The sequence below is a fragment of the Synchiropus splendidus genome, chromosome 5 (assembly GCF_027744825.2).
Source record: "Synchiropus splendidus isolate RoL2022-P1 chromosome 5, RoL_Sspl_1.0, whole genome shotgun sequence".
Taxonomy (NCBI): Eukaryota; Metazoa; Chordata; class Actinopteri; order Syngnathiformes; family Callionymidae; genus Synchiropus; species Synchiropus splendidus.
In genome coordinates, this window is record NC_071338.1 from 11,758,887 (window position 1) to 11,782,167 (window position 23,281).

General features: G+C 45.4%; 2 protein-coding genes across 3 annotated transcripts in view; both read left to right on the forward strand.

Annotated features, from left to right (window-relative positions):
* Nucleotides 1–2,204: 2,204 nt before the first annotated feature.
* nog2 (noggin 2) lies at nucleotides 2,205–4,576 on the forward strand. The gene has a single exon (XM_053865774.1). It carries the CDS (start codon nucleotides 3,176–3,178, stop codon nucleotides 3,812–3,814), a length of 639 nt encoding a protein of 212 aa, XP_053721749.1. The 5' UTR covers nucleotides 2,205–3,175; the 3' UTR covers nucleotides 3,815–4,576.
* A 14,204-nt stretch (nucleotides 4,577–18,780) lies between these two features.
* The window catches only part of ntn2 (netrin 2), a 36,851-nt gene continuing 32,350 nt past the window's right edge, over nucleotides 18,781–23,281 (forward strand). The window contains exon 1 of one of the 2 annotated variants that reach the window (XM_053865112.1): nucleotides 18,781–19,097. The gene's annotated coding sequence lies outside the window, so the exon portion shown is untranslated. The remainder of the gene's footprint in view (nucleotides 19,098–23,281) is intronic. The other variant, XM_053865111.1, reaches the window with a different exon arrangement.

Genomic DNA, 23,281 nt, shown 5'->3' on the forward strand with positions numbered 1-23,281 from the left:
CTTCTTCTTTATCGCCTGGTCTTTTTACCCCCGCTCGCACAACATCATCATCAGCCATGCTCATTGTGGTCAGCGCTCCCCTCCTGTCTCCTCTCTCCGTCTTTATCTCCAGTAATTAGCCAGAGGATGGGGGTGGACTTATTGCTGGGTTACCCTGTATTCATTTTTTTGGAAAGAGGAGGAAGGGGAGCGCCTCCCCTGCATGGGGTTCTCACTCTTATTTCACTGACATCCAGGACCTGTGGAGGAGGACAATGGAGATGCTCTGTCCTACAGTAGCCAGCTCAGCCTTACTGTCCCTGCTGCCCACTGAGCACCGTCTACGCTGGCACCTCAACCATCTCGCGGATTATAGCTCGGCGTGTCCGCCTTAAGAGTCAGCTTCACTGGGAAATTACACATCAGATATGAAGCACGGTGGTGGGACTGCAGGATCTCATCATTTAACCCATGGCTTTCCTCTCCCCCATTTGTCTGCTGGCATGTTTGTGAAGTCCCTATAAACTACTCTACATTCACCTTTCAGAACAATGTCTAGTTATGCCTGGAGTACACTTGAAGGTGCGCTTTCAAACTGTGTTTCTCAGAAGGGCCTGCACTCTTTGCTTCATAGAAAGAGCAGAAATATTAGTAGGGTGGAGGAACGCACTTCTCTTGCCATAATCTAATCTGATCTTTGAGAGTGGCTCTTTCTTTGACTCCACTTTGTCATCTTTAAATTATCAAAGCAATGTAGGTCACATACAGCGAGTCATGGTATGGACCGCTGCCATTCTTTTTCGAGAACCTAGCCAACACCTTAACTTTGATGGTCACCTGGGCAGATTATTTTTTTATATTTACAAATCTGTATGCCAGGCAGAGTGTCCTCTTTTAGTGGGAACATTGTTAATAACATCTTTGAACGCTCTATGGGGTCATTGACTTCGGAGGTAATGAGGCAGTGGACAATGTGAATAGCTGATCCAGGACAGACACAAACAAATGCACCGATTATTTGCTATATGTTTTTGAACTAGAGAAAATACTAAGTTGTCATATCATCCCCGTAATTTAAATCAATTCAGTCAATATTCCTTAACCTGTGTGAAATGGGTTTTATGCATTATGTAAAAATTGTCTTTTTATTTAAAAGAAAGGTACCTTTTGGCTTATTTGATGTTCATACACAGACCCCAAGTGTGTCATCTTTTATGTCTCATATTAGAAGCATTTGATTCATAGCTAATCTCGCACTGTGAATCAAATGTAACATATTCACACAATAGGCCCTGTATTATGAAATAATGGTGGTTTGCTCAGCGTGAGCTGCTTCGCAAGGGTGAGCGCACATTCCATCCTTCTCCTTCCCAAAAACCTTTCCGTCCGGCAGGGAGAGAATGTGGTCCAGACTGCGCTGGATCGACGCCCTCTAGTGACCACTGCGCAGGACAAGTCCAGGATCAAAGATGAAAAATGATGAAAAAGATGACAGTCGCAACGGGATGATATGTAAAAGCGCAGCTCACATGTTACACTAGGTATATTGTGCTTGAGAAGCTATTTTCACTGGAGAAAGTTTGGGGGCATATGAGCGGGTCATGGGATCTATACAGTGTCAGTGTCCTCGCATGGTGACCAGCATGAACCAGATCAGAGCAAAGAGTGCAGCATGCCCAATAATCACCGCCTAATATGGGAAAAGCTCCGTTTAGTTATCCATGACCATTTATAGCCGCAATTATGCGCCTATTTTGTGACCTCGGGGTTCAACGGTCCAGTTCCTGTGTGGACCCAAGTCCTGATGAACAAAGGTGGAATGCGATGCCCGTGTTCCGTGGACAAGCCCCTGGATGTTTCCCATCCACTTCATGGGAAAGTTCAGGCGCAGCACAGTCCGGAGAGGAGTATTGAACCAATTACCGGCTGCACTTCAAACATGGCTCCGCATCCCAAATCAGCCTGCGAGGTGAAGGAAGCGCAGGTCGTGATGCGGGACATCACACGCGGATGGCCGATAGAAGCGGCGCTTTAGGACCCAGTTGATCCCGGTGATTGTGGCTGACATTTTCCACGTTGTGTCGGGAGGGGGGCGGGCGGGTGGGGGGAGGCTGTCAATCATAGTTAAAGTGGCCGGGGTGGGCAGGCCTCTCTGACACTTTGTACCGTCGGAGGGGGATATTTAACTTGGGACCGAGCTGCTCTCGCTACAGACGCACTCACACGCCGTGTGCCTCAACAGCGCCAAGTCTCTCAGACTTGTGAAGTAGCAGCGACTGACTGGGACTTCTTCAGTGGACGAAAGAGAGACGCTCCCGCAGGACTGAAGTTTGCTGCGAGCGCGCAAAAAGGTCCCCCGTATTTTGGGACTGACTTGTCACGTGGAGCTTTTCTGAATGGATCCAGCGCCGCAGAAGTGAAGGACACTCCGGAGAGAGCTTTTCTGGAAACGCGCGCCGACTGCAAGTGGGAATATTAAACAGCTGCAGTTGGGAACATCTGCTCATATCAATGGACTGCCAGTGAGGCACAAGCTGAGAGCGCACTTTCAAGCGAACTCTGGAAGAGCCTCAGAGAGGTGCGCATATCCACGGCTGGAAATACCTCACAGAGACATTGTGTACATGGATTGTGCGTCCTGGGATCTTGTCACACCAGCGCGCGTCAAGCGACGTTACAGCCAAGTTTTAAAAACCCGTGCGTAAAAATAACGCCGGCTCAGACAGAGTGACTTTATAAACGGGGCGAACTTCCCCTTTTCTGCTTCCCTGGAACTATTCTGAACGCACTTCATTCCATGCAGCTCTCTGCTCGGCTGCTGTCATCCAGTGCAGACACTTCGTCGAGGGTTTCAGTCGCTGGTGGTTGCCATGACAACCGATAGAAACCCAAAGTGAATCCAATGCAGCGGGGAGAGGCCGGACTGAGAGCGTGAAGGGAATTTTACTTTTTTTTTTTTTTTTTTTTTTTTTTTTTAATTGAACACTCCGCACCAGAGGGAGACCCACAAAGTTACAAGCAAATATTTACTGCGCTCCACGTCCATCACAGCAGACGTGGTCTATTAAAAGTGTGGCCGCGTGCTGGTGCTGCTGGTTGGACTTCTACTATTTATGAAGCCCCCAGCGTGTCATTGCAACAGTGACAGAGCAAAGAACTGATTGCTTTTGAAGAGAAGGTGCGTGAAAGACAAGGAATGATGGGCCTCTCTCAAACGCTGCTCATTTACGCGTTGGTGTGCGTTCACCTCGGAGTTTCCCAGCATTACCTGCGTGTCCGTCCATCCCCCAGTGACCACCTCCCCGTGCCACACCTGAGGGAGGACCCTGACCCGGAGTACGACCCCAGAGAGCAGGACCTGGTGGAGAGGACTCTGAGGAAAAAACTCGGGAGTCACTTTGACCCCAACTTCATGTCCATCACCTCCCCCATGCTGGTTAACGTCTCCAGCTCGGACAACCAGGTGAAGCTGCAGGGGCCAATGCCCAATGAGATTAGAAAGCTGGACCTTACAGAGACCCCCTACGGGAAGCGGGTTAAAGTGGGCAAGAAAGCCCGCAGGAAATTTCTGCAGTGGCTGTGGACCTACACGCACTGTCCAGTGGTCTACACGTGGAAGGACTTGGGTGTGAGGTTCTGGCCGCGGTACATCAAGGAGGGGAACTGTTTCTCTGAGCGTTCCTGCTCGTTTCCAGAAGGGATGTCTTGCAAACCAGCCAAGTCAATCAACAAGATGTTCCTGCGGTGGTATTGCCAAGGTTTTTTAAGACAGAAATACTGTACGTGGATACAGGTGCAATACCCGATCATCTCAGAGTGCAAGTGTTCGTGCTGACTCTCCCACTGGAAGTAGTGGAGCTGGACTGGAAATACAGTTTCTATTGCACTGTTAACTCTCGACAGAGGTGGGCACCATAGCAAATCTATTTTTTTATATAGCATTTTAAGTGAAATACCAACATTGTACATATTTAAAAAAGAATGCAGCTATTTTTTCTAATTGAAGCAGGACCATATTATATCTCAACCCTGGACTGTTTTGGGCGGGGGAATCACACGAGCACTTCGAAAGGAAGAGCTTTTTTTTTTTTTTTTTCCTTTTTTAAAAATATTTTTATTTACCATGAAAAGCTACTCCTCTCCAAGAGGTGAACGTTGTGTCTTTTTTTCTTTTTCAACTGAACATTGACTGTTATTTCACTGCAATGCTGCCTAGAGTTTTTCTTTTTGTATAATATTAATATCAATAATAATAAATTGTAAAAAGAAAAGTTGAGGTTAAAGATATATATAAAGGCGTGAACTCAGCTTTTTTTTTCTTTTGAATACATAGTATTGTAGAAATACACAAATCTGTATGTTTTTATTTATTATTTTAACGATTGTGAGTATAGAGGAAAGAGAATAGCAGAGTATACCAGAAAAAAAATATGGGAGATGTCTACTTGAATATTTCAAAAAATACGAAAAAAAAAGTCAATAAATGAATATGAAGAAAAAAAAAGCATTGGTGTACCTGTTATGGTTGTGGCAATAAAGTTTCATCATGTGTTAGTGTCAATCCATGTGGTTTTGAGTCTGTATATATTGAGGTGGTGTGTGCAAATTAAACTTGATCATCATTCATTTCCGATAACGTTTTTGTGCCAGTGTGTTTGGGAATCCAGGGAGCACGTGCTCACAATGAACCCCAACAAGAGGGGCTCAGTCCATTCCTCGCCTTCAATTTCGCTCGAAAGCTTGAGGGGGGCTTTCGAATGATGTGCGCCCCTGCGCCTCCACATGATGGTTTGTAAGAGCAGAGTCCTCCATCTCCGCCTAACCAAACGAGTGTAATATGTTTCGGGGTTTTCAAACAGCGTGGGATGATGGAGAAGCCAGCGTGTGCGCAGTGTAGGAGGCAGACAGGGGCGTCTGGGGTCTGCGCTCTGGACGCTCCACACAAGTTCCACTGAGGTATTTGTACAGAGGTGGAATGGAGCAGACCGGCGCCTGTGCAAGTCTGACCGCCCTGGAGAGAAAGAGAGGAACACAAAGCCCATAAAACAATGGTCAACTGTTTTTGACGTTAGCAGACTATTAATTGGAGGCAGAGCGGATGCTGTCTGCAACTTAAACAGATATGGCCAATTAAGACGCGAGTCCTGGAATCAAAGTCAGCTCAATCTCTCCAAGCACCGGGCTTTACAGTGTTTATATTATCCCCTAAATACAATCAACGACTTTAACAGACCCATGACTGCATGTCTGAGAGCTAAAAGCAGCCGCTGAGCGCATTTTGGGTGCGCAACAACAGCCGTGTGTGTGTGTGCGTGCGTGCGCGTGTTTGGAGCTGACACTTGCCGCCCGGTTATTGTGACAGAAGCACTGAGAGGATTTGGTGAGCGGAGGAGAAGAAGCGCTGCCAACAGAGGAGGAGGAGGAGGAGGAGGAGGAGGAGGAGGAGGGGGCGAGAGGGGCTGCTTTCCTCACTGTCAGCTTCTTTCTTGATGATGTCTCGGGGTTTTTAGAAAGTGCGTCTCTGACTCGACGGCGCCACTCAGCCGCCCCCTCTCGACTGCGCAGAATGAGGCACTTTGGGAAACAGTAACCCTTTCAGGCTCTGCCCGGAGAGTATTTTAGAAGCGTGTGAAAGGCAATACGCCGCCCTGGCTCCAGCCTGCGAGGTGCGCACCTTTCAGACACCGACCTCGCCAGCCAGTCAGATCTCTGGCTCTCGAAGTGGGGTGTGGGGACCTGGAGGGCGCTTCTAGCGGGCCTTTGGAGGAATAATGAATAATATACCCAACACTCTTGCTCATGGGTTCATCTTCAGTCCTGGTTTGACAGTAGCTTCACCTCATATTGAGCGGAACCGGATTCTATTTTACTTTCATATACAGTGAATATGCTGTAGAGCAATCCCTTCACTTTTTTAGTGTCCTATTTTAGTAAGTGCAGATGGTGCACACAGAGCATTTCCATGATATAAACTGCGGTATATTCAAAAACATTTTTCACTATTGGATCAGCTCAGCATTAATGCACATTTATACAGATACAAAATGTTGCATGTCACACCTGCAGCATGTGGAGATTGAAAGAAAATAAATAAGTAGATAAAAAAAAACTTGGGGCATCACAACCTTGACTTTCAACTTGACTACCTGCTAAACAACTGTGCTGCCTTTGGATGGAATTAAAACCTTTGCACATGAAACTCAGTTCATAAATACATGGAGATACAGTTACGTCTTCCGAATTCCGTACGGCTTTTGGAAGTGAGTATTCCCTGCGTGACACTCAAGGCTGTGTAGATAGATAAAAGAAAGGAAAAGATCTGCTGTTTCTTGATTTTCCCTCTATGTTAATCTTAAATCAATGACAAGAACAACTTTATAATAGTTTGGATCAAGCATCACAACATGGTTGTGCTATGATTAACCCCAAATTATTGTGAAATGATATGATTTAGAAAAAAAGACACATTTACTTTTGACATAGAGTCTGAGATAAAGACGTCTGCAGATTTATGACACTTCATTATATGTTTTTATATCGGCCTGTGATGTCCCTGGCACTTCGGTAGATTTTAGTTGATCAGGCTGCTCCAGCTCCCAATCTCTGGCACCTCGACAAAATTAATCTTGTTCTGGAAATAGAGAGCTTTTGAGAGTTAATTTAGATGTCTCACACTTGACGGTTAAATGTGGACAGTGTGGTTTGATTCTCACACCGAGGGAAATACTCCAATCCTCAAATGAGCAACTGTGAAGAGACTCCTGTCTGCAGGTTTTTCATGGAGCAGCCATGTTGCATCTTGATGACTTCACACTGTTTGTGATTTGATTTTACCCGGGTGCACAACAGGCGGCGTATTAAATGTGGGATGAGGCTGGTCTTTATTGACCTGTTGTGTCAGGGAACTGCATCACTTGCCATCGACAAGTCGGACAATGCACAATGCACTGAAGGAACCACTTCATCAATGACGCCATCGGTGTCCAGGTCATCACCCTGTGTTACAGCTTTGAAAATACAAAGGGGTAAAGTACAGTACATGCGCTGAAATGACCTCAGAACTCGAAATGAAAACGCTATTTTTGCCAATAAATGGCAACTAATATTGACGAATCAGAAAAAGTCAGGTGAATGTGTCGATAAAAAGGTTGAATGATGTCACCGTTTGACTAGGAGCAGTCAGATATTGATTCATTCAGAGCAAATATTCACTGGCTTGAGTTTGTATGTGTGTGAGCTGGTTGTAAATATGGAGACAATCAACTGCAGGCGCACGCGTGAGCCGTCTGAGCCGTGCGCGTGTGTGCAGACACATAGACAGAGGCTGTGGCTGCAGCTAAGGCCCAAACCCCATGGTTGTAAAAGCCAGTGAGTCAGCACTGCTGAGGTTATTGATGATGACAGGGTATTAGATGAAGCACTGAGGGGAGCGAGAGCACGCACACACACACACACACACCGTACAGAAGATACCCAGCATTCCGTCAGACCACCAAGCCTTGCTTCTGGTGTCTGGAGTCGCGCGTGTGTGTGTGCGTATAAATGTGTGCTGTTTTATAATAATCTGTGTGCGGCAAACACAAAAAGGCTTCTGATGTTTGGCGGCGTGATCCTGAAGCTCCACTCCACTTTGCCTGGTGGTCTCCGGTTGATAGCTGTCTCGATCACAAGTGAAAGCTCATCGACGTTGCATAGATTGTAGTCCCAATAACAAATGTGTATCTCACGTGCATTTTAATCTTTTGAGCAGAAATCCTTTACTTCACGTTATGCTGCAGACATCCAGCGTTGCTTTCAGAAATGTTCCATGTGCATGTGTATGAGAGCGTAAGGCGGCAGCGAGAACGTCCCATGTGACATGCAAAGTTACTACATACTGTGAGCTTTGGATGCGTGTGTTTTCAAACGACTTTCCGAGCGTCTCCACTGCTGCGATGTGAGAATGATCTGGGAGCAGGCGCCAAGCATGAGATGAAGCATCCCCGCCGCAGCCGCTCTCCAACCTGACCTGGAGTCAGCGGCAGAGGGCACACGGATTCATGGCATACCACGACATCAACACGACGTCCATCTTGGCTGCCGAACAACAGGTGACTGTCGTGAAATGACAGGTGATCGTAATCAAACCCCAGTCATCACCAACAAGCGAGGCTTATGATAATTACACCGACTGGTAGGAAATTCATGCGATGCCGCAAAGATTAATTTGCGCATTAATCACAGAAGGAACTGCAGGACTCTCTTTGAAGGCGCCTGACAATGGCGCGTGCCCTCAAGCGCCGTGCCTGGAAATGAGGGTTGCAATGCATTGGTTTGTGTGCGGGAGAGCGCTCCTCTGCCAGGAGCCAAGCGTCTGCGCTCACAACCTAGTTACCCTGCGAGCTATGCTTTTAATCAGAGTCACATTTCTGTATTCATGCTTGCTGATTACTCAGTTTAACTCTTATTAGATGTAACAGATATTGTAAGCCCAAACTAAGAGCTAAAAATATAGCTGTGGCTGATGTGGCACTCGCGTGGCTGGGAATAGTACATATTCCCAGCTCTGTTTCCATGGTTACTCCTACTGCCAGCATGGGTGTCAAATTCAGAAAATAGTCCCTTTGCATCAGCGCGTGTGTCTTTACGCCTTTGCACGCGTTATTTGGACGCCTTGTTCATGTCGCGGAGAGAAGGATGATGCACAAATCAGGTTTTCTTCTCGCAGAGTAGATCCAACAGCATTTCATCGCTGCAGCAGATATTCAGCACATTTGAATCCACCTTGATCTTGATATACAGCATCCCTCTTCAGAATTTGTTAGATTATTAGCTGCCCCCCTCCCCACATCTCCTCACACACATATACATGCACACCTCCCCCTCTGTCCAGTGGCTGTCTCCCAGTACCCCTCTGTGCGCCTAGATGGCATGCTGAGAATGTTTACTTTCGCCACAGTGTGTATTTACAGAGCCTAATAGTTTTTTAGGCCGCAATGGCGCCTTGCTTCGTAACGTGTACAACTCGGCTACTCTCACTAACCCTGTGCGTCTCAGCTACACACACACACACGCCGCACTACCCATCACACCGCAGGCATTTGGATATCGCGGTTGTTTGTGCTCTCAGGTGAGCGGGTTTGCAGATGGATGTTGGCCATGCATTATGTGACATATAGGGCTGTCATGAAGACTATGGGTGACGGTTCAGGGGTTCATGAGGATCAATTGGATCATGTGTACAGTAAACCAATACACTTTGACTTGAATTTTTAGCATCAATAATAAAAGGCAGTTTTAGTTTTGAACCTTCCAAATGACTGAACCACCATCACCAGATCTTGACTTGAACTATTCAAGTGGATCTTCAGAACGTTTTGGCAACTGTGGTTATTTGGCATCTTCAAACTTTGAACCTAGGGCAACGAGTGTGATCAGTTTCATGTGGCCTGAGTAACGTAATGTAACAATCCCAGCACCAACCAGTCAATGTAAAGACCAAAAAACTGCAACAGATGTAGCTTTGTAAAAGTCACCTGGGCGATGCCTGGCAGGATCCTATGATTCCAAAAGATGTTGCTGTCCGTCCCACAAAGAGTTCAAGCTGAATTAATGCACAGAATTCTTTCAACTGTTCATTTATGGGCTGGGGGAAGAAGCTGTGTAGTAGTCAGCTGTGTTTGCTTTGGTGCTAAAGCTGTAGGAAGCGGGGAGAGAGGCGTCTGCAGTGAAGTTTGATGCCGTCCAGTTATCAGTGTTGAATGTGACAGGGTCAGATGATCCTCTCACCAGTTCTGGTGGTTTCTTGCCGTATGTTCCTGTCTTGCTTCTTGGTGACTGCACTAAGGAAACTGAACCAGTGCTTGCAGAGGACGCTGTCTGCTGGGCCGTGGTGGTAATGGCGTCTGTGCTGGGGGACGATGCAGCATGGGGGCGTGTAGACATCCACCATAAAGCTGCATTGTGAGGCACCTTCTGCAGTCCAACACATCTCCCGTACCTGCCTGTCAACCTTTCACCTGCACACGGTCTCTGTCCTGGGTGAGACCTGTGGTGTTGTGGTCATCTGCCAACTTCAGGAATTGGATGCTGGTGCGAGTGTAAATTTTACGTTTTGAAATTCTGAGTACACACTATTGTCTTAAAATGCATTTACAAATTTGGTGACCAGTGGTGACCACTCTACAGTACCTGCACAAGAGAAATGTCTGGAACGATCATGAGAGCTCACAGGCTATTGTCCAGTCTTAACCGTGAATTAACTCAGAACATTTTCGACTTTGGGAACTGCGCTATTTTTCACAATATGAAAGGTGACTTCCATTCCTTTTTTCCCGGTGTCCCTTCAAAGCTACCCATTGGCATCACCTTGATGATATCACCACATAAGCAGTATGAAACAAAGTTAAATTGCCGAGGCTTTTTCCCGTGTTCACCACACGGTCACACAGTCTTTGAAAGGGCTGCTTTTCCCATAGCTCCACCCAAGTACATGTGAGCGCTCTTGGAGCAATCTTGATGTGCATCACAGATTGGTGATGTGCAACACTCGTTTCGTGGCGAGGAACAGACAGATGAAGTGTTGTGATGGTGGCGCTGGAGACACTTGAACTATTGTTTTCATGGTCCATCACACAAAGAGCCAGCGGGAACCAAACAGGTGAAAATAACTGGCTGTATTTACCCCTCTGGCCTGCCATGCACGACTTGTGCTGCTGAACCTGATGTTCTGACGCCTGCCTGTCTGTCGTATTCAGCCGAGGTGGTCTATTCAGAGTGAGGGACCAGGGGACACACAGCCCAGGGGGTGTGGACGTGTTTGTGTGTGTGTTCATGTATGTGTGTGTGTGTGTTAAGGGGGAGGGAGCGGTCACTGTGAGCAGCAGAGAATGCTTGGTGATGGGTTACCAAAAACAGAGCACCAGTGGACAATAGGACCCAGGAAATTCCTGACATAACCCCAACACACCGGAGAGGAAGTGGAAGGGGGGATTTATTGGTGTCAACGGCCCCTCGCCCTGAGAGGAGGAGCGGGTACCTCTTTTGTCCCCTCTGGCGTTGGAGATGGACTGAGCTGAGATGCCTTGCACAGAGAGGACGCCTCTAAACACGTACTCACACAGTCCGTCTTTGAAAGGAGAACCTCCAATTAGGGAATGAACATATATGTCTATAGAGGTTCGGCCCAGAAGGAGACAGGCTTCTGTGTGTGTGTGTGTCCGCGCGCAGTCGTCAATAGGAGCTGAATGTAAAGCGAGAGCCAAATGGGATGCTTTTCAGCTCAAAGTGCACAAGGGTTGACCCCCTGGGAAAAGTGCTATGAACTTGTTTGAATCACGGGGCATTTAGTCTCATTTAGGAACGGTTCGTGTTACACCAAGAGAAAGTGCAGCCACCTGAACAATGTCACCGCGCTGTAATTAGCGCGACGATTCTTCCATCATAAAATGAGCTTTGTGCTGTGCAGTTGGGTGCCGATGAGAGAATTATTCACTTACGACTGGCGGACACCCCTCCACCAGCCCGTGAGTCATACCACCCATCAGGCCCGCCTAGTAGTATTCTTCCAGCGGTAAGAAGAAACATCCTCTTACTAATGGCAGAGCTGGTTTTGAATTGCATTCTAATGACAGAGTCACCCCGAGTCTCCCAAACAGCTTACGCAAACCATATTGAAGGTAAATACCCCTTTTGTGGACGGAAATGACCGTGGAAAGCTGACCACCAGCCCGACAAAGAAAACCTTTTCCCCATCGATACTTGAGCCCTGCAGCCTGGCGGAGAACATCAACACCCTCGTGATTGAAGGCTACATGTCGGGTTATCGATTCAATGAATACCTAAGTACCTTCTGTTTTGTCTTTTTTTTGGACGCACTGAGGTCGTTTTCCCTAAATAAAATATTAGAAACTGACCGCAGCAGTGATATCCATGTGGCATTGTTTAAATAAAGACATTTTTAACATATTTAAAGCTATAACAGTGAATCGGCGATATTTGAGTTGTCAGAAGAAAAAATGAAACGGTTTAGTTGGTGTACTTGAATGAGACATTTAATTTCACTCTGTGTTTTTGCCTTGTTTTTGCATTTAAATTCACTGGAAAAGTTATGAATGTATTTCAATCAAAAGTTATTAGACTGAATTAAATTGGTTGGTTCAAAGAATGTCCATTGCAGTGGCTGGGGTCTTGCCATGTTCTTTACACGTAGGACACAAACAGTAATATAATGATGGAAACGAGCTTCTTGGTGGAGGTCAGCACTCTCTGAGCTCTTCTCTATGTGATATGGTCTTCATTAGTATTGAAGAAGACTCCTCCGTTTCATATCCCTGTACCGCTCATAATTTATGGTTTTGACTATTGTGCTTTTACAGTATAATTGTCTAACCCAAGCAATAACTGTGACTCTCCTGCGTAATAGCACGTGGATCGGTGGTCCATCAGACCAGCAGGTCTCCTCAGTCAGCTTGGTCTTTGAGTGACTTTCTTCCAGAAACAGCTGCAGAGGCACTAAAGTAGAACAACACTTCCATCTAGTGGCTGAATGAAAGTAGAATAAGTCACTACACTTTGTAACACTTATTTAGATAACGTTATACTCGCAACCATTTTAAGACTTTTAGTTATTTATTATTGTTATTTACCTATTATGAAGACCAAAACGATGTGAAACCTGGGAAGAAATCAAAATGTTGTTATATATTATTACACACATCTTCAGCTGCGGCAGTTCCTTAAAAATGGTTAGTTTAGGTTTAGCAATGACGAAAACTGTAGGAGCAAAAAATCTCTTGATAGCTTGGGAAGAAAACTAAACAAAACTCAGGTTAGCATATCAGGTCAACCAGATAGATACAATTATAAAGGCGGTATGATGGATTTTGCATTGAATTGACACGTTCATGTTCTTCAGTTGCAGCGTGGGCGGCATTGTTGGGGGCTCACCATTTATTAGAAAATGTTCAAGATGTTGCCAGATCGGGCCACTCATGAATATCAAGGCGGAATGGGAACCAGAAATTTTCATGAGTTTTTCGGCTGGCTGGCTTTCCATCTTCAGAACTCACATCGAGTTCAAATGGGAACTCCCAAGCACGTCCAGCTGGCAACACTTTGGGGTAATGATGCTGGATTCCACACAAATGGAGGCTCTAAATACCACCGGAGAGGTACCTGCACACACACCCCCTCAACGCCTATGAAGATGTATGAGAAACACGCACATAGTTGGGAAATCTGTTTTCTCTGCGGGTTAATCACACATGCGCTGTGAGGTGACTTTCCACCATCATCCTGGATTGACACTTGGCTTTTGAAAAGTAGGTCTGGTCTTCAAAATCACTTTACTTCTGCTTTGTAAAACAAAAGAAAAAAAAACGTTGCAAAGTTGGATTTACAGACACACATCATTACTAATGTAAAAATGGAGCAGTATTTCATTCTTGACTTTTGACATTCAGGACAATCATTTCGTACTCGCAGGAACTAGTATCATCCTGCATTTAACTTAGTAGAGTGGCTTGTGACAGCTAAAGAGATCTCCTCTGAAGGGAGAGCAAGAAGCTGCAGAGTCCTTGCCAACCTTTTGTGTTCTTCACATAAACAGAGAGTCATTTCATTTCAAAAAGTGACAACATCATGGCCAGAAAAGCTTCTCCATCTGGCAGACCAGACCAGGGAGTCTGCTCTGGGGTTAGTGGTGATTATGATTTGTGTCAAACTCAAGGCATGGGGACCGAACGTGGCCTGCCACGTGAGTTAAAGTGGCCCACAGGAGCTTGCAGAGGCATTTTACATGCTGCACTGTGGCCCTCAACTCTGACCATGGTTTAGTTGCTGGAGTCCTGTGTGCAAATGTTGTCATAGTCGAGACTGAAGTCAAGTTTCTGTAAAGGACTGGTGGAGCTCTGATTCCACCTCATTGTCACATGCTCATTTACTGTGGCTTTGAAAGACGTGAAGTAGTGCTCTTCCGTGACGGCCATCTTGGAATGTTAAAGTTCACTTCAGGTTATCCCATCAGCAACAAAACAAAAGGTCGGCCACATCTTCGCTCATTTCATTTCTGACTCACACTGTAGATTGGGTTCAAGAAGACAGAAGAATAACTCTCTCATTCTCCTACAAAACGGTGGTTTGGCGTCCATCACAAGAGAGCTATCAGGACCACCGAGAGAGATGCCACAATGATTGATGGGACAATAGCAGTAGCACCGCCATTGCTTTCCTAATGTCAGCCCTGCTCATAAGCAGTGGAAACGTGTTGCAGACATTTGAGAACTGTCCTTGCAGACACAGGCACACACACGCACAAGTGTTGCAGGAGGCCTCACCGGCATTATCCCCGCTAATATCTCTTCCGAGTCAGGCGTCAGGACTCTCAAGTGGCAGCCGAGCTGTGAGTGAGTGAGTGTGAGAGAGGTTGTATACAATAACACAAACACAGCGTCCCGACTTGAGATGAGTCTGCGAAGGGAAAGTAAACAGGCAGGATTCCTCCGCTGAGAGGAGCTCTGGCTGTTTATTTTTAACCCAGACTTCAATGTCAATTTCAAGTGCTCTTTCGAACGTGACCTCCTTTTTACCACCTCACCCCCAGTTCCCACCATCACCTCCCACTTCAACACCGCCACCCACTTGTCATCTCCGGGGTTCTCTTCGGCATCAGCTAATTATTAACCAGCGGGGTGTCACGCCGGCTCCGCTTTGGCTCCATCCTCAAACACTCAAAAGCAGAAGTTGGATGGACTGCCAGTGTGTTTCATGGTGGCACAGTGGAGCAGTGGTCAACTGAAGGGCAGCAGCAGGAGAGCAGTGAAGCGACAGTCTAACTCCGACAATAGCTTTGAGAAAAAAAAAAAAAAAACTTTGTGTAGAGTGAATTCATGTGGGCTGCTGGCTGAAACAGGCACAAAAAATAGTGTTTGGGGTCGACCATCTTGTGTAGTATGCAGAAAATAAAACGTTTTATAGGACAGTGGTGAGATCTGCAGATGGTTTAGAGACAGTTGACAAGAAGCAGATTTAGAAGAGTCAGCGTTGAGGACGTTTGGGTCAGTGAGAGCGACTAAGAAGGCCATGATCAGACTCAAATCCAGAGGTCAATTGAAGAAAGGCACAAATAAGCATCATCATAAACCAGAAAAAGGGTGAAGAAATAGTGACAGCGCCATAAAATGTTCCTCTCTATTGAAAGTCGACAAAGTCACCATTCAAATTCGTGGAGCTCTAAACAGTCAGAAAATACATGAAGATGTTCTGAGGTGGTAGAACGCGGTGTTTTTACAGACTCTGACCACCAGAGGGCAGTCTTCTACAAAACTCCTCGGCCTGACAAGGTGACAAGGGTCCCATGTTGCGCCCAGCTGTCAGGCTGCCAACAGGCCGGGAGGAAAAGCCGGGGGCCGACATGTTCTCTCGGGGTGTCCTCCGCAGGGAACCAGAGCCTGAGAAAACCGGGGTTGGGCACTCGCTGCGGAGCTTTTATTCCTGAAATCACACGCAGCGTTTGGACCGTCATCCGACAGAAGGTGAATGATGCTTGGCTTTTTTTTTACTCCTGCCTCAGGTGAAGTTAGTGCTTGCGGCTGAACTACTGTATAATGTCCAACCAAACCACGTGTCCTCTGAGGGACCGGGTCGCCAATAGAATGTGCCCAGTTCTTATTTCATCAAGTGAAAGACACAAATGTGTTCAAACTAAAAAATAAAAAAATAATAATGTTGCATTGACTTCAACGGTTCAGCTAGATCGTGTGAATTACTTACATATTTTGCGCTACAACATATTTGTTGAAATTGCGGTGGATCTTTTCGGTGAATTGGCAGCCGCAGGTGTCATGAGTCGGCGGCAGCTTCAAGCATTGTCCTTTGATAAGAGTTAGAGATAAAGTCGGGCCGAGCAGGACCGGGCCGGGCCGGGCTGTGGACCCCAGAGGATGGTACATTAAACACAAGCGGAATGTTGATCAGCTTATGCTGGAGCCAGGAGGCGCTGGAGGAAGGAGCGGCTGGTGGGCAGCGTTCACACGCACAGATCGCTGGAGAGAATGAGGAAACCGATTAGAGGGAAAGTGGAAACAATTAAACCAATAAGGGCACCGCTCCCCCCCTCGGCATTATACTGGGCACCAACACACAGAAGAGGGTGTTGAATAAGAATCAGGGCTGGGGGGGTCATAGGATCACTGATAATCCCGCACACAATACGTCAGCAGATAAACGTGGAGTTTATTGCTCTCTCACTGGGTTCAAGCAAAATCCTTTTTGTGCTCCACTCGTCGTCCTCTGCAAGGCGTCTGACCTCTGACAATATTGACTCACACCTGCTGGAAAATGGCAACCAGATAAAGTGTGCAAATCAAGATTTGTGCTTCCCTTTCCTCTGCTCTCACAAATCTGAGCAACAACACAAAAGAATCATGAACGGCAGACATGCTTGCAACTAAGTCATGAAACAGACAACATGTGTGCGTGTTTCATCAGGAACCGGTGAACTAAGATAGAATACATGATAATTTGTCAATATCGAGTCCAAACCTCAGTTTAGCACAAAAAAAACCCACACACAAACCAAAAAAAGGCCAACAGATTTAATCCGTGTGGTAATCCATAGGCATCAGTGTAAAACAACCAGATAAAGCACGTGAGAGTCATACAGTGAGTGGAGTGACCACTAAGATGCTTCATATAGGTGAATCATGTTTAGCCTTTTATACATTATAAGTTAAAGGAGTGCCTGTTATTCAATACAGAGAAATTCTGCGTCAGCCAGTGTGAGTTCGGTCTGTTACACACATGCATCTCTTTTACAGCTATTATTTTATTTTATTTTATTTTATTTTATTTTATTTATCTTTTGTCAGCACTTTATTCCAAAACACTTTCCTAGTTGGTGGGCTCCCCACTCACCATGGCAATACATTTGATTCTGATAAATTTGATTCTGATTCTGATTCTGATTCTGATGATTAGGCTGGCTGCTTTTTCAATGGTGTGTCGGGGGGACCTAAAGACTACTACTACTACTACTACTACTACTACTACTACTACTATTACTACTAAAGTAATAATAATAATAAATGGATTAGATGGCCTTCAATGGTCCCCAGGAATAATAATACAAAAATCAAAAGGTTTTATATTTAAATATGTATATATGTGGCATCAATTTAAAAATATTTTATACAAATAAAAATTAATAATATGTTCAAATTGATACTGAAATTGATCATTTTAGTCCCAATAAGCCACAAAGCCTCAGTTCAAGCCACTGTTTAATCTTGAATTGTTGAAGTAAAATGCACCCAATACATCTCAAAGACTATGCAGGTACTCTATGTAACAGAGTGGAGAGCGAGTTATATCTCTATCTGTAAAATTATTTGTGTTGTAGTGGAGGCCACCTGACCACAGACCAAGACCAGAGCGAACTGCTGAGGGTGCAAGACCTAATCAAGACTAGTCTATTTGTCATTTTGAAAATTGAACTTTTGCTTTTTACGCCAACGAAACTGCAAATGAACCTCTTGTCTTTTTTAAACTATTCATTAGTTTTGAGGCACCGTGACTGCATATCTGGAGAAAAACGTCTTCCTAAAGAATGTGATAAAGTGGTGAGTAACTAACAAAGAACTCCAAGCACAGTTTTTTCTCGACTCTCACAGTCGGTGCTCCTCGCAATGATGTCAATAATTAAGAGTGTTTTGGTTTCATCCAGTTCTGGGCCAAAACAAGACCAAGTATAAAAGGAGTCAATTTCTAAGGGAAGACTTTGGTGATCTTGAGACTGAGAGTAGTCAACTGTTAAAAATTATATACATTTTTCATTCGGTATTACTCACACAACCCAGTAGAAATGAACAAGAAAGTCAGGTGAGCTCACTGTTCAGAATGGACAAATGGCAGCAGGAACCTGACCAGAACTGAATCATCAATTCCCTGTCCCACGACTAATATGTCCTGAAAATTAAGTTGCTTACTTACTTACTGACCTGACAAAAAGAGAGACGGACGCTGGCAATTCCTTGGCATTGGCAAGAGGGAAAAAAAAAACAACTCCTGTTGGAGTCGCATCATGGAAAGCTTATTATTTTTACAGTACTTTTTATAGTTGGACCATTTTCAAATATGGATAATGATGTGTAGGTTATGGACTTTTCCTTTTGTTCGTACTATTAGCGACAAGCTATGTTTATTGACAGTTTCACTTTGCTGTAGTAGGAATCCAAATAAAGACACCACTTGAGGGCAGTTGCTGCTGTGATGTTTGGCCCCTACTTCCTTGCCAAGAGGAGCCCTTTCGCTCAAATCTCAATCCCTGATGTATTCATTTTAGCTCACACCCGCCCGGGGACGCTAATAAATCCAGCATGTGTAGCCCTATTATTTGGATTAATACGTTATTACACCCTGCATCTGACTCCAGTTCTGGTGGGCCCTGAAGCTTCGGCTCTTCCAGCAGGTTGAAGGTTGTTTTCTCATTCCACCCTCCATATGTCTTCCTGCGGAGCCTCCATCCAGCCAGGGGCATAAAGCTGCGCAGGTATTTGTTGTAAAAGTGAGACCAGTTGTGTTGGAGTTAGGAGGAGAGGTGGTTGTTGAAGAAACCGGTTGTTTGCTTAAGTGCCTCTTCTGCGCATCGTCTATGGGGCAGGTAGGACGCGCAAGAGCGAGGGGACGATTGGACCCTCACTCTCTCTGTCTGACCCACTCACTCTCTCTCCTCCTCCTCTGCCTCTCTCTCCCTCTCCCTCTCCTCTCCTCTCACATGCGTGGTGAAATCTGGGTTTGATTTTAATGGGGAGTCGCCAACTTCAGTCTCTTAACAACCTATGGAGGAACTGGACGCGTTTCAGTCGGTCTGAGGCGCGGACGCGCGAGCTGCTCCTTCGTCGTTGATTTCGGAAGCGAGTGCGACGGTGCCCGCGGAGATTTTTTGGGGCTTGAACTGAGCGGTTTGTGACGGGCTGGAGCTGAAGGCTAAATGCTGCGGATCTCACTCTTGACAACTTTTATACTGGAGCACGGGGTGAGGGCTCCACGCTGCGCGACGCTGCGCGGTGAGTTCAGCACTGACACTCTCCTTTATTCGCCATCGTTTCAGTTTCAAGCGCAACTCATTGCAGTCAAAGCCGGTGAGTCACAGCGAGGGGATGCATTTAATTGAAGAGAAGGCAATGACTGTCATTACTGTATTAGGGGCTCGCGGAGGTCGTGTGCGCCTCGGAGGAGGCGGCGCGCCGGATCACACACACACACACACACACAGGTGTCTCACCGTCAGTCGAACCACCGGAGGCAGGATTTAATACCAGCGACGGGACTTGTGAGTCAATAAAGCGGCGCTCTACCACTGTCCTTCGAGACCTTCATCACCCATAGGATCATGTGTGCGACCTTTCAAACAGTGTCCTTGTCTGCTTTTACACTTAAATGTGAGGAAAAAAGGAAAATCAGTAACACACCCGAATAACAGTCTCTCAACCAGCACTTAAAAACACTGTACCCTTATTCAAACATCTGAAAGAAGGCTTCAGTATTCGCGATTGAAATGAGTCATATGTTGCAGTTTTTTAACCGTTAAAACGTATTTTAATTTGAAATATGATAAAAGTACCAATAGTTTTTGAAAATGACTTTGAACTATAGTTCCACCGCATCTCCAAGTTACTACTCACTTTTTAATGACTCACAGGCTCAATATTAGTGTTGAAATAAATGTAATAATATAGTATTTTTTATCATGACACATACACTTAAAATCTGTCTTCAACTCGAAATGTAAGATTATTTTTCTGTCAGTCAAAAAAACAGGTCCAATGTAACTTAGCTTACAAGCCAGTGGCAATGCACTGAGGTACATGAAAATGAATTCTTGCAATGATACGGCTTATCGATCTTAACGCTGTCTTTAGTGGAAAATTATGAATTGAATAAATGGAGGCCTTTAAGGCGTTAGGTGTTTTGTTCTTCTGCATGATGAGTACAAGGATGACTAAATAGGTTCTCATGTGTCAGCGACGTCCAGCATTATATGGTGCAGTTGAGAGGATGGAGATTCCCAGATGTAACGTGAGAGGTGGTGAAGAGCCATCTATCTATCAAGGAGCAACAAACACACTGCTGAGAGTGAGAGTGTCTCACCGATTGCTTATCTTAACTGCTTCAATGAATGTTAAGTATTCCCCTATTGCTCCCTGAAATGGTGTCAGCCACTTGACCTACTTCTTACTCTCAACACAAGTGACTGGAATTAGTCCTCGCCAATGCCGCTGAATCTTCCTGACACCCGCTGAATGTTTATCAAGTTGGTCAGTGGAAGGGCTTCTTTGGTGAATCCTCTGGCAGCACTTATTGCATCACCACATGACTGCAATCTGAGCTCGGTATGAGAAGCGTAGTCAGGATCCATTGAAGGCAGGTGCTTGAAAAATCCAGCGATGCAACACCAGTTTAAATTTGCCTGTTTGTGTGGAATGTATTTGTACTGACACAGTTGGATCAAAGCTAGCGGTGTTCTTGTTTGTGGGATATTGATGTGGAAATCATCAAGTCACACCTGCATGATTATGAGACACAATTCTTGTTACTATTTGCATCGAATGTTTTGAAAAAGGCCGCCTTGCTGCATCCCACGTTGCCCTCTCCAGGAGGGAGTTATATTTGGTCCACTGCAGAGTGATGAAATGCACACAAACCCTCGCGTCCAGTCCTGTCGAAGATACATCGTCAAATGTGTTTTCACAAGCGACTTAAGTGCTTGTGTGTTTTCTCTTCGGCTGACAAATTGAGTGTGTGTGTGTGTTCACTCACCTTTCCTGTTAAAATACCTGTCACTCGTCGACATGACACCCAAGATGTCTCTCGCTGTGGGAGGATGATCCGGGGGCAAACGCTCACATGCTTCATCCTGCCGCTCCCAGCACCCTGCTATGTCTGCATGTGTCAACCACACATTTTGTCCAGATGCTGAGGGATGTGTGAGTGTGTGTGTACGTGTGTCTGTGTGTGTGTGTGGTCTTTAGGTGCGCCTTCATCCACCAGGTAAACTCACATATTCTAAAAAAAAGAATATTTGAATACTCGCGTGCCGAAGCAATAGGCTGTGTTTAATACAGTAAACAACATTTAAACAGCTGAGTTTAGTACTAACAATATTTTCCTTCTGTACACCGGAGTTATTTGTTGACTGAGGCAGCTGTTCATTCCACTGTTGGACTGTGAAATTTAAAGTCTAACTGGACTGAGTTATTGTTATAAACTTACAACATTGCAAAGTACCGTATCACCACTCCTATATTGGGATATGTATCGTATTGCACGATACCAGCCCTAGCGTCAACTATTCTCAAGTGGACTTTTGCATCCCAGGGCAACAACAAAGTCAGCCATTTTCATTGCATGTTGACGCATTGGGCTTTCAATTGAGAAACATGTTCCGCTTTCCATAGCGTCCCTGACACTGTTGATAGTGTACAGTGTCATGTAAAATAAAAATATAGGGTGGTATCAGGGATAAGCCACGGGTCAATTGTGTCACTTATATCTAGCGCCTCAAATGATCATGGTCTGTAGTCATGGTGTCTTCTTGGTAGCAGTGTCAGCAATGTGCAAGGCCACACAAGGTGCTGTGAAAACCAAGTGCTGGTACCCTATGCTGGAATTTTGACTCCCGACACTGATGTTTTCCCATTGTAGGGGAATTTTCCTCTGTTCTTAGCAATACATGGTGACTTGCATTATCAGTGCTCCTCCACCGCTTTTGAAGGAAGACCATCAAGGAGGACCATTTGCTCTCCTCCTAAAGAACCCCTGCCGTCAAACGCTGCCACATCACCCCCACCCCCCATCCTTGTGTCAACGTGCCATTGTGGATTGATTTGGTCTTTGGTTGCGTTCAGAAAACTCAAGAAACCTGCAGACCACACAAAAATGACTCCGGACCTCCAAATTAAAATTCATGTCATTATTGTGGGCATGGTGTGGTGTGAGGTGTTGCAAGTTCTTGCTTAGGTAGATTCCTGACAATGACTCGCCATTCAAAAATGCTAACACACAAGTGTCTACGACAGAAACCGAGGCCTTTCATGGTTGGCTCAAGTTCTTGATTTTGCCAAGCCAAATCAGTTCCATGTTTTTAAGATTCAACGGTCAGAATCCTTTTGCCGATCAGGCGCGACAGTGGTTCAACTGATATTTAAACTGACATTGTAGCAATGTGACTGGTATTCGCCACAAAGACCAGTGTGGGTCATGGCACTTAGTGTGAATGCAAGTTGGTCCGTAACGACGTGTGAGTTTTAAGTACATACGAAACTCTTTAATTTTTCCAAACACTTAATAAAAATGACGAAGTTTTACACCGTAGTTCAAAGGCGTCTCTAGCTTTCGGCTGTGGGATAGAGGTTAGTCATGTGCAATGGAAAAAATGGACTGTTTTCCCGTCAGGGGGGCTGTGGGTAAGAGAGTCTGCCTACCGCAGCCAACCTTCAAAGAGTCGGGAAAGAGCACTCACCTCCTGTTACTTTCAAACCTGCACCTTGCTGGCAGCTGCTGGAACACCTGACCCACTTTGACTGTGACCACCACACCTAAGTTTTTGGTCAGGGTCTTGCTCAGATCCATGGGAAACGCTCAGTCAGACAAGCATCATCTGACCGCAAACAGAACCACAGTGGGATTTTCCCTGCACTTTAAATCACCGCTGTTGGGGGCCCTTTTATAAACTTTGGGAAGGAAGCATTGAATTAACAAGTAGTGTTAACCATCTCAATTATAATGTCAGCACATGTTGTGGATCGACATGAAGCTTCAGGATGTGGACTGAGCCCAACTAAGAAGCCATATGGGTTTGTATAGTACGACTCTCAGATGACTGAGAACAGAATGACCTGACATTATTCATCCTTTTCTCTTGAATGTAAGTAGAGCCAACAAAAATAGAAGTGTGGGATCATTGCATAGCAAAGATATGTGCAGTCATAGCAGGGTCTTGAGGTCACGTTGAGATTACTACCATACTTACGCAGTCAAGTATCAAACATGTATTGCACTCCTGCAGGTTGATGGGGCCACGTCAGCTAATGATAGTAGGGATGTTTTTGTCCTTATTTTGACCCTTTCCAAACAAGGACAGTAAACGGCAGATTGTCCCATAAGAGAGTCCTTATATCTGAGGTGTGATAAGAGTGAAGTTCCCCATAATCGTCTCTGGAAATGGTTGAGGCCGACAATTGCAAATGTTAAACATGTTCTGTAGGGCTGCAAGATATGGACAATATTTCACATTTCGATATCAACACTATACTGTATGACTATG